The sequence below is a fragment of the Hyaena hyaena genome, unplaced genomic scaffold, assembly GCF_003009895.1.
Source record: "Hyaena hyaena isolate Hyena2069 unplaced genomic scaffold, ASM300989v1 scaffold_1403, whole genome shotgun sequence".
In the NCBI taxonomy this organism is placed as follows: domain Eukaryota; kingdom Metazoa; phylum Chordata; class Mammalia; order Carnivora; family Hyaenidae; genus Hyaena; species Hyaena hyaena.
The window spans coordinates 119,438-131,939 of NW_024082035.1; the positions used below are offsets into that span (position 1 = coordinate 119,438).

At 38.2% G+C, this 12,502-nt stretch overlaps 1 protein-coding gene across 1 annotated transcript; it reads left to right on the forward strand.

The window, feature by feature from the left end:
• The first annotated feature begins 6,312 nt into the window (after positions 1-6,312).
• ATXN7L3B (ataxin 7 like 3B) lies at positions 6,313-9,985 on the forward strand. Its single transcript, XM_039223639.1, has one exon. The coding sequence runs from the start codon at positions 6,625-6,627 to the stop codon at positions 6,916-6,918; it is 294 nt and encodes a 97-aa protein (XP_039079570.1). The 5' UTR covers positions 6,313-6,624; the 3' UTR covers positions 6,919-9,985.
• Positions 9,986-12,502: the final 2,517 nt, after the last annotated feature.

Here is a 12,502-nt window from a genome sequence, read left to right on the forward strand (position 1 = left end):
ATATGAGACAGCTCTTGATGGGAGAAGACAAACAAAAACAAACCTAATGGACATTAGTCAAATTGGGGGAGGGGGGGAAGTATGTTCAATTAATTATACAAAAACTTCTTTATATCTTGAACACAAAGAACTATGGAAAAAGAAAGAAAACAAGAAAGGTAGAAAGACACATTTTGCACTGAGCAATTTAAAACCAATTTGGTGAAAACCTCTAATACTTTTTAGGCAGTAAGAACTTTTATATGAAGATTTGATTCTTAAAACTCTCAAAATACATTTCCAAATTAAGTTTATGATCTCTCTGTTTAATGCATGGCTTGCTAATCTGAGAAATGTTCCTTTTGAAGCAAAAGCTTCAAAAAATTGAAATTAAAAAATTAAACAGTAATTTGTGTAAATGTATAGAGCTTCATTTTAGTAGTGATGATTAATATCCATATTTTAGCAGCTTATGGACAAGCATAGGGCTTAAGCAATATTATATGTCATTGGCCATTGGTAAATGCTACATTGGCAGTAAGATTTTGATGTAATATATATTAATGCCAACTCTAAAGTGTTTTTACAAAATATATTTATTGTGCAATAGAGAGAAAATTTGGAGTCAGAAGCCCTGATGTCCTAATTCTGCCACCAATTAGTTGGACAATTTATTTAAATCTCGGCCTTCATTTCTTTATCAGACCTCATTTTAGTTTCCTCCTTTTTCTATTGGACTGATTACGGGGAAAAAAATGCCATGGATTTTTCTCGGTGAGTCTTATGTTCAGCTGTTCCTGTTTACTCTGTCATGAACTAGCAACAAAAACTCATGTTTTAGTAAATAAGACAAGTACAAGGCATGCTTTACTAATCAGGATAGGTCCAATCAGGACAGGTCCAAGTTTACATGTCATGTTACAACCTTGAGGGTTATATTTCTAAAAAGTATTGTACTTGACAAAACTAGAATTAGCAAGATCAAGCTTTCCTAAAGTATAATAGTGGAGGAAAAGGAATCAATATTACTGTCATTAAATATATTTAGAAACTAATGTAATAGAATTTCCAGAAGGCATCTGTGTCCAAAAGAAACCTAAGCTGTTAGAATTTTAGAATTGTAAACTCACTGTGGTAGATGAGCTTTCTTCTGAACCATCTTTTTTTTTTTTTTTTTTTTTTTTTTTTTTTTAGACAGAGGCGAGAAATCAGGGAGGGGCAGAGAGAGAGGGAGACACAGAATCTGAAGAAGGGTCCATGTTCTGAGCTGTCAGCACAGAGCCTGATGTGGGGCTTGAACCTGTAGACTGCGAGATCATGACCACAGCCAAGGTTGGAAATTTAACAGACTGAGCCACCCGGGTGCCTCTTCATTGTTTTTTAATGTTTTATTTATTTATTGAGAAAGAGAGGGAGAAGGGGCAGGCAAGGGGCAGAGAGAGAATCCCAGGCACAATGCTGGGCTCCATGTCAGGAACCCTAAGATCAAGACCTGAGCTGAAACCAAGAGTCTGACCCTTAACCAGTTGAGCCACCCAGGTTCACCCTGATCTGCTGAGAAAAACTTTTTACCATAATTAAGTCTTTCATTAGAGAAACCACAAGTCTTTAAAGCTATTTTTATTCTATTGAAATTGAATGTCTTTGAACTTGTGTACGTCATTGTTTTATTTTCAAATTTTTCTGCTATATAATTGTTCCAGATTAAAAGAGACTACAAAGACATGACAAGTACATGCAACATCTAGTTCTGGATTTTCTTCCAGGAAAAAAAAAATGTTATAAAGGACATTATTAGGATATTTGGCAATATTTGAATATGGGTTGTATTTTAAACAATAGTATTAGTCAATTCCTAAACTAGCCAAAATCCTAAATTTGATCATTGTAATGTGATTGATAAGAGAATGTTGACAACCTTATGGCATAGGCATACTGAAATATTTAGAGGTAATAGGGCATGATATCTGTAATCTATTATCCAACAGATTAGGAACAACAATAATTCAGATTAGTTTGTGATAAGAAAATTTGAGAGGGAGAGGGAGAGAAGAAGGGAGGGATAGTGTAGACGTGACAAAATGTTAAGTAAATTTGAGTGAAGAAGAGATATATGTAAGTTATTTCTAATATTCTTGAAACTCTGTAAGTTTGAAATTACAACAGAGGTTTTTAAAAAGTCTCTGTTAATTGTTGCCACATCCATATTACCTAATCAGAAATTATTTTCTGTGTTCAGTTTTACATTTTTCTGGCCCCTTCTTTGTGTCCAATTGTAAGGTATACACATATCCTTCTCTGCACAACCATGCACTTTCCCACACAGGGAGGGTCTAGCAACAATTATTATATTGTTTTAAGAAATAGATTATAACTTATAAGATGTCATAAATACTTTAAAAATGTTTTCTAAAACATATTTCTGTACATATAAGTGTATGAAAATAATGATCCTCTAGAGCCCTTCTGTAGATCAAACTGGTCTGGACAATTGATATAAAGAAAGATGAACTGTTTAAAAATGCCTATGTTAACCTAAGTACTAAAAACTTTATTCATATACTACACTGCTTACTAACTATAGTTAGCAGGATTACAGTGTCTTTATCTTTAGAAGATCAGAAGCCAGAGTTGTTATAAATGCCAAAATTCACTAAGTCACCTTGATTTCACAGTTTAGTAGGGCAGATTAAAATCGTAAATTTATTTTAGACATTGCAATTTTAGCATGACACCCTTATCTAATATCAAATTGTGGCATCTCAGAATCTCATGCAAGGCATGATAATCAGTTTTTAAATGCAAATCCTGAAAAATGGATTTCAGCAGAGGATGAATTTGAAACTTCAAGCTGGCCATGGCTGGGAAGGCGTGTGAATGCTTACTGTTGACTTATGACACACACACATTTCTTTTTGCAAACTATTGACAAGAAGGTATAATACTACATAGCTTATTTCTAACATAAATCACGGTCCAGTGAAAGTAAGAAGACCGTATGGCCAAATGTCCCCTCCCTCTGTGATTTGCTATTCACTATTTTTAAGTATCTGGGTAAGTAAAGAAAAAAAATAAAGTTTTAATGAATATTTTTTAAGTAAAAGTGAATTTCATAGGAGTCAAAATAGTTACAGGAATTAAATTTTTCAACTAAAAATAAACATCTACAAATAACATCTTCGGATATTAGGTAAGATAATTACAACACCCAGCTAGTGTTCAGTAGATGAATAATTTTCCTAACCCTGAAGGTCCTTCAAGATGCCCTAGGTAGGAGAGCAGATTAGTTTGTAATAAGAATACCCCCAGTCATCCAGTTGAGGATCTAACATTTAAGCTTTGTGGGACTATATATATATATATATATCCCTAACTTGAAACCTATTTTCTCAGATTACCCAATTCACAGAAATTTAGTTTTAAAAGAAGCATTCAGAAACCATGAGCCCACCTATCTTTTTTTACAAATGTGAATTCACCTTCTTGCCCAAAGTCACTTGATAAATTTGTAGCAGAAATAGGACAGCAATCCCTCTCTTTTGGCTATCAGGTCTATCCATGATGCACTCTAATATCTCACTTTTCTATTTTATGTGAACACATAAACACACACACACACACAATGTGTGACTATTAAAAAATAGTTGTTTTATGGACTTTCATCCTTTAATAGAAACCACCAGGTAACAATTTAAAACATGTTCCTCTTTGAAAGAGCAGATTTTCTCAGGGCATATATTACAGCTGAAAGGGAAGAAAATAAAGACAATTAAAATTTCATAGTAAATTCCTTATGCTTGCCTTAATTTGTGCACTAAATATTTTAAACCTATATGATGTACATATTGTTTGAAGATCACTTACTTATGAAGAAGTAATCCCCATCACTTGCTTTATATTGAAAAAATGTTTGAATAATGGAGAATATCTATTTTATTTTATTTCATTCTTATACCAAAGCTTAAATATTTTCAACCCTGTTTTTTAAATGTTTATTTACTTTTGAGAGAAGGAGAGAAAGAGAGCATGAACAGGGGAGGGGCAGAGAGAGAGACACACAGAACTGCAAGCAAACTCTAGGCTCTGAGCCATCAGCACAGAGCCCAACATAGGGCTCGAACTCACGAACCTGTGAGATCATGACCTGAGCTGAAGTCGGACACTTAACCGACTGAGCCACCTAGGGGCCCCATCTTCAACCCTATTAATTGCAATAGAACTAAGGAGTTCCTTCTAACTACTTTTCGTGGCATATCATTGACTTAACAAAAAGACTTTCAGTACATTTCAGTAAGAAGTAAGACAGTCCAGTTAAATGAAACAAATAGAATAGAGGTAATAAGGTGACAATGAACATCAATGCAAATTTTCAACGTCATGAAAGTGTTGCTGTTCTAAAAGTAAATAGGATAAAATACGAACAGAAAATCTAAACCTAGCCATCATCCTGATTATTTGAATTTCAGTTAATATGATGGTCTGCTTATATATATTTTGAAGTACATTTTATTGATGACCCTCCTCATTAAATAAAGTGAGGACTTCATTTCTAGCTCTCACAATATAAGGAGGACTTAAGGAGAAGAGAAACCATGTTTTCTTCTCTCTCATCAAAATCAAATATGCAAAGGTTCTCATGATAATTTGACAAGAACAAATTATATGGGAGACAATCACCATGAAGAACAATTGTCCACTATCAAGCCCTTTTAATTCCTTGCTACTCAAAGTGGTCCGTGAACCAGCAGCATCAAAGTATGTTAGAAATGCAGAAACCCAGGCCCTACATGAGACATACTGAACTATAATCTGCATTTTAAAGGATCTCTGAATGGTTTATATGAACATTAAGGTTTGAGAAGTATTGCTTTATAACAGATTTGAAGAGGGCATGAGAGAAAAGGAGTGAGTGGAAGCAGTTCTATTTACATCTGTATTTTCTTAACCAGAAATATCACAACAGTAGGTAAACAATACAGTATTATATACTTTTGTCGGATACTTTGTGAAAGCTTTTATATTCATTGTCATGTTTAAATCTCACAACAAACTTATGTGATGAGAACTGTCCCTGACATTTTGCAATGAGAAAACAGATTTACATAAGTAGATAGAGCAAGTTCACACAGATAGTAACTGTTAGGAAGCAATCTGACTCAAGAGCTTGTGCACTTAATCATTATATTTTATGGATCAGCACATGGCTATATGCAGATTCCGACATATCAAAATATGGTACCAATTTTTAAATGGAGAACATATAAATTAAACAATAGCTGTGGTAGAAAAATTATTCTGTCCTATATAAAAAATTTTATCATGCGTGAATCTTAAATGGCCTGTGCTTCCAAAATCTTTTATATCTGCCAATTTGTGATTTTTAAGATGATAAAATATACAATAAAAAATTTGGATGGCTACAAGCACTGATTCTCATAAACCAAATAGGGTTAAATTAGTTGACATTTACTGAATATTTGCTTACTTGTATGGCGCTGTCACAAGAGAGTTTTTACAGTATCATTTAATCTTAACCATGAAATAGAGACTAGCTTTCAGATAAAGAAATACAGAATGACCTATTGTTGGATCTAGGACTTAAACTTAGGTAGACTGGATTTATTCATGCTGCATAATTTTGGGAAAAGCTTCATTTCCCAGAGTACTTAACATATATCAGGTTTCCTCCCTGTTTAATAGAGAATGGACATATAAATTTCTCTTTGCATTATTTGAGAGATGTATATGATAACCTACTTATAATCACGCTGAATTAATAGTCTTATAAATGAGATAAACGTATAAGGTTCATGGGATCAATATATGTGAATTATGTCTTTAGTGCCTAGTTCTTCACTTATTTTTTTAAGACTGAAAGGTAAACTATATTGTAATTTGTTTCCTTGCACCATCTAGTGGACTTAAATGACAAGTGCGGCAGTTAACTATAGATGATTAAAAGTCAATTATATATGTCAAATTTTCTAACGTATTCGAAGAATTGTTCCTAAAATCGTATTTTGGATCCTATCACAAAGGTGCACGTCATTATTTGCCATTTTCATGGAGAATCAATTAAGCATGTGTGCTGAATTCATTAGCGAAATGTTTAAATCCACAAATAAAATAACGGAAAATAACAGCATTCTTGCGATCCATTTACGTTAGAGATAATGAAAGTCAGGTCCGTTGAGCTCTTCGACCCAAACGAATTCATATAAACTGCGAGGCTTCCCAGGGACTTGCGCAGAGGGAGAAGCGGCGCGAGTCTGCGCGGAGCCAGTGCGCAGGCGGGCTGAGGAGCGGAAGTTAGGAGGCGGGGCTGAGCCCGGACCTGGGAGCGGAAGCGGCCGGGGTTGCTGGCTGAGGCGCGGGGACCGTTTGGCGGTGAGGCTGGGGCCGGCCTGAGCTCAAAGTCCCAGACCCCGGGAGACTCCCGGAGAAACTGAAGGACTTGAGGTTCCGGAGCAGTCGCCGTTGGCCGCTGCTCTGCCTCCGCCCTGCGGACGCCTCCGCCCCCGCCGCCTGAGGACGCGGCCCTGACAGGCCTGTAGGCCTAGGCGCGGCCCGAGGAGCCCGACGTGTTGGTGCCGGTGCTGCTGTGAGTAATACGAGCGCCCTCTCCACAGTCGTTTACAAATTAAAATGGAGGAAATTTCGTTGGCTAACCTGGATACTAACAAGCTAGAGGCCATCGCTCAGGAGATATACGTAGACCTAATAGAGGATTCTTGTTTGGGCTTCTGCTTTGAGGTGCACCGGGCAGTCAAGTGTGGCTACTTCTACCTGGAGTTCGCAGAAACTGGTAGCGTGAAGGATTTTGGCATTCAGCCTGTGGAAGATAAAGGAGCGTGCCGCCTCCCGCTTTGCTCCCTTCCGGGAGAATCGGGGAATGGGCCTGATCAGCAGCTGCAACGCTCACCCCCAGAATTCCAGTAGCTGCAACATGAGAGAGTCAGAGGGTGACCAGGACAGTAACATAGACCGGTCCTGTGGTTTGGAGAAGTTAGGTATCTAAGTAGAAAAAGAAAAAAATAAAATAAAATAAGACAAAAGTCCCAATTCCCATCGAAGATCCTAGCCTTTAAAAACCCAAAGTGGAGAAGTTAGGAATTCGGATCCTTTTATAAGTATATTACCTGGAATCAGCTTTGAAACCCTGGGCAGGAGGAGCTGTGCATCCTGTGCACCGTACCATGCCGGTTGAGCTCTACACCGGGAAGTGCACAAGTGTACTGTGTCCAGTGCACAGGTGAGCAGCTGTGTACCCAGCATATACATCCTTTGGTTCCTCAGCCTTGCGGTCTGCCTGATGTCAAGGGCTTTCTGGATAACTGAAGGTTTGGACATAGCTGATGGTCGGGCCTTACTCACTGGGCCTCCGTTGGGACTGCTCCTGTGATCTCTGAGCCTCCGATTTGGACTTCTCCAAGACACATGAAAGTCAGGTATGAGATCTGGATATTAACAGTTCCAGTTTGGGAAAACCAAGGAAAAGAATTACAGCTGAATCTGGTAGGGGAAGCTCTGCGATCTTGGCTCCAACAAGAAGAAAAAGGTCAAAGCTACCAGTTTCCCAAAGGTCCAGCATTTACAGTGACTTGAACAGACTTGGGCACAAGGGCTAACCTTTTGCTGAACAGAGCCCTTTGTCTTGAACCCCACCCGCTGGCATAGGCTTGGTAAATGGACAACTTGGTTATCCAGGCAGGCTGAGGATTTAGTTATGATCCCTTGAAGAGGTAGCAGGGGCCTCTGCAACTATGCACGATCTCTTAAACTGCAAGATTCCTATCTGGATATATTATGCTGTGAACGACAGTTTGGTGGGGCAGTCATTTTCCTACTCTGAGTTACTAGTTAGTTACCTAGCCAGTCCGTGTGTCTGACTTGGTCATTATGCCAGGTCACTACCTGCCCCCCGTGCCAGGGGCAGGCCTGAATTACAGAAGAGTATAATGGCTATGCAGGAGACTGTGATTGGAAAGCTGAGCCCAGAGGGTACCTCTTCCAGCTACCTTCCATGTTCATGGGTTAGTACTAGGAGCCAAGGACCGAGACTGGGTCGTCTCTCATCTGACTGCAGTATCCTGTTGAATGCCCCTGTTCCTTGGGTTGGTCATTCGAAGCTCTGTTATGGTGACCATACAGACTGTCCCCACCTCTGTCCCTCCTGAGGGGCAGCCCCTTCCATTCAGTCCCATTTGGACATTCTTGACAACAAGAGCTGTCCTTTTGTTGTCAGAAGTCAGGGAATGGGATAGGCAAGGATGGGAAATGTGAGCCACATATCAAAACTACCCTCCACTTTACTCCCTGATCGAGGGTTTATGAAGTGTAGAGGGGTGAGAGCCCCAACGTGAGCGGGAACGGTGCTGCTTTATTTGAAATGTTTTCTTACCTCATTCTGTGCCCCAGTAAGGGGCCCAGCCTCATCTGTCTGGCTTGGCCCCATGTTCCTACTGTCCCCTGCTCCACTGCCTATCTGGTGCAGCTCACGACTCTAGGTGCTGCCTGCCACCCTGCTTTCTTTCACACCAACCAGTTTTAGTTCATCTCTCTTGATGCTCCTGCTTCTGAAACCTGCCCAGTTTCCCTCTCCTGGCTTCTTTTAAGTTTTTCTTTTTCTACTACTACTTCTTCCTTTTTTTTTTTTTTTTTTTCCTTTTAGGAGATCCAGAGAAGAATCTTTCTGGGGGGTTCCTCTGTTCAGATAAAAATGGGGAGAGAACATAATTTTTTGTATATGAAAGGCAGTGTCATGCCTACGCATTTTCCTATAGGACTGCCTTGCCAGATGCCTTCCTGCTGTGTCTTACTTCGTAAGGAGTTACATCTTCCCACCTCCACTTGGATACTGCCTCTTAGGACCTAAGCAGAAGACCAATACAGGCTGACTGACACACGCAGGGACAGAGTGGGTCCTGATCTATTTTCTCTAACCTTTGCTGTGCATGTATCCTTCCTCATCCCAGAAGGAACTGTTTGGACTCTATGGACTGATTTGTGTTACATATAGACAGTAAGGCCATAATAATAAGACTTCAAGACTATTATTGCATTCTCCCCCTAGAATTGTTCTGGTCAAGGTTAAGATGTAGTTACAGACTGGTCTTCAAGAATTATGATAACTTTTTAGAAAGTTAAACTTCAGCAAGAGCTAAAATAATTTCGGGTTATCTGCCCTTGACTTTATAGACATCTCCTTCTAAGGGGATACAGAGGGAAAGGAAGATCTAAGTAAAACTCCAGCCTACTCCCAAAGAACATCTGGGAAACAGGCTGATGGTAGGGTCATGGTCCACTCTTCCTTCAGGGAGGAAGCTCTGATTGTGATATTATACTGTTTCCTTTCTGGTCTTTCTCTTGGTTAGAGGAAGAAGTGGAAAGTAATTTCGTTGGTTCATATTACCTCCCTCTTGGTTATTGTTTTTGTTTTTTGCCCTCCCATTATTAGGGCAGTAGCCCTAGGCCTGTCCTGGATGGGTATCAAGTGGGCTAGGTCCAACAGGTGCCCTGAGGGGATAAACTAACTCCTTTCTTTTCTGGGGAGTGAATGCTCCCTACCATATAGTTGACAGTGGTTAGGAACGCTCCCTTTCCCTACCTGTCCTCCCTCTAACAGCAGAATTCCTATCCTTCCTTCCTTCCTCAAGTATATTGATCACCCTGTAATTCTATTATGTATCTGAGTGTGTGTGTGTGTATGGGGGGAAGGGGTTCTTTACAAATTTTTGTGGTTTGTGGCTTTTTCTTCCATACATTAGTTCCCACCACCGCATGTCCAGGGGCCATTGCCTGGCATTATCGCATGCTGGGATCATTGGGGAAGTGTAGTGAAGCTCACCACTGTCCTTTGTTTTGGAGATTATTATTTTTGCATAAGTAGTCCATCCTATACAGATTGCTAGCTGTGTATTCCCCTTGCCCCTCTGGCTGCTGGTGTAAATAAACTGCATCTCCCCATTGGTAAACAGTACTAATAAAGTTTTAAAAAATGACTTTATTTAGACTGTATGTTCATCTTTTAAGATTGTACATGCTTTTCAGGTATTGACATAGTAAAATAAATGTTGAATTGCTGTTGAACCTTTATCACTTTCTCCTGAATGGGAGTTTTATCAAAGTAGAGGAACTTTGTCCAACTTTATTTCTCCATCTAGTCCTACACATTTAGCTTTCTACAACATCCAATGAAAAAAACAAACTAGGTGGTAAAATAAATATAATCCAAGCCTGTCACTAAATGAGTCCAGTGTGGGAGTTAGTTCTCTTTGAGTGGAGTTCAAGATAGCATAATATATACATTTTACCACGTTTTCAAGCTAACATGCTTGCTCTCAAAAGACACATGATTAATAGCAGAAAATGAGTCGGCCTTTCTAGAGGTAATTTTTTCCCAATACTTTTAATTATTCTTTTACCCCAACTCTTTAGGTCTTTTAGTTTGTTTTTAGAGTAATTCTGAGAATTTTTATTACTTTCAGTTCCAAATCCAGAGCTGGAGCACTTGACTTAGAAACTGTTACGTATTGCTTAGTGCTGTTCAAAATTACTTGTTTGCTAAATGTTGCAGTTCGTTAAAGAAATAGCCCCAAATTGGAAGTAATATTTAGATGAATAAATATTATCATAGAAATGGGGCCAGGAGAAAACCATCTTAGCACAATACCTCAGGGATGTTATGGACCTATACCATGGTATTGAGTCACCTAACATTTAATTGCAGCTGCACCAAATATTTTTGGTTTTTATTTTGTATGTTTAGATTTGAGTTAAATGTTTTTGGTGCTAACCTAATGTTCTGAAATGAGGTATTTGCAAGATCTCCTCAATGCTTTACTGGATCCATTTGACTTCAGGATTTTTAAGATTCTTCCTTTTCGTGTTTTCTAACTAGTGATCTTCATATTTAAAAAGGACACAAATGCATACCTTTTAACTCCCTGGATACTGCATTTTAACTACAGCATGTACCTGGAGGTCAGGAACCTAATTAAATGGTTACTTGATGTTGACAAAGATAAAGACCCTGAAAATAAAGTATGCTTTGTTAGTTAAGTATTCAAGAAGAGCTTTATTTGCACACACTAATAGTAATAATTTAGTATTGGTCCTAATAACTCATTAGGACCTATCTGAGCTACTTTAAAATGTTATATTTTTTTAAAAATCTTTATTTATTTTTGAGAGACAGAGTATGAGCAGGGGAGGAGCCGAGAGAGAGTGGGCATGAGGGGAGGGGAGACACAGAATCTGAAGCAGGCTCCAGACTCTGAGATGTCAGCACAGAGCCCAACATGGGGCTTGAGCTCACCATGAGATGACCTGAGCCAAAGTCAGATGCTTAACCAACTGAGCCACCCAGGTACCCCTTATGTGTTATAATCTTTTAAAAGGGGGCGCCTGGGTGGCTCATTCAGTTGAGCATCCAACTTTGGCTCAGGTTGTGATCTCGTGAGTTCCAGCCCCTCCTTGGGCCAACTGCTGTCCACACAGACCCCATTTTGGATCCTCTGTCCCCCACTGCCTCTGCCCCTTCTTTGCTTGTGCTGTCCTTCTCTCAAAGAAAAAAAAAGTGAAATAAAAACATTTTTTAAAATATAAAATGAGTATATTAATGGGCCAAAATAAAAGCACAGCATTTTTGCTTTATTAAACACCTTTTCATGTTAGTCCTCAAAATAGTTATCTTGGTTAGTGCTGGTTCTCATATCAGCTAGAAATAACTTGTAACATAAGATTTTAGAAGTTTCACTCTGCTATGGAGGATGCAAGCTGTTTAATTCTCATTCATGTTCCAAAACATGCCCATGATACTTAGAAGGATAACATTTGTTAAAAAAAATATTGCAGATAAACCTGTAAATCCTTGGGTTGCTTTCCTCTTACCATATTTTTTCAAAATGTTTTTCAAAAATTTTCAATCATATATTACTTGAACCTTGCTGAAAAAATGTGAGCTGAAAAGGAAATAGTACATTTATTTTAGAGATGAGAAAATCTGTTCAAAAACAGTGATTTACTCATATTTGAAAAAAATACAGAAGCAGTAGAAGTAAAAGCAGAATTCTGGCGCTAAGCTAGTGCTTTTTGTTAAATGAATTATTAAACTAATAAATGAAAGGACTAAAGGGCAAAATAACAGTTAAAGTAGAATGAAAAAATTGAGATGCTAGTGAAAACTTAAAGGCAATGGATCTGGAAACATTGAAAATATGGAAAATATATTTAAAAATGTGACTCCAATGTGAACTTTTATCTTTAATAAATGAATACATCTAGAACTTAAGGAAACAAATCCCATCTCTACCCATAAAAACACTAGATACTTAGAAATGTATAGACAATACAGCAAGAAATCATGATTATAAGCTAAGTATATTGTGAAGATAGATGAAAAATGAGGCAACTTTAAAATATCAAAAATAAACCTTATAAACAAATTGGGTAAATAGCAGGACAGAAAGATTTTGACTCAGAAAATCATCATTGGAGAAAAACTATGTGAGAATTTTTTTAG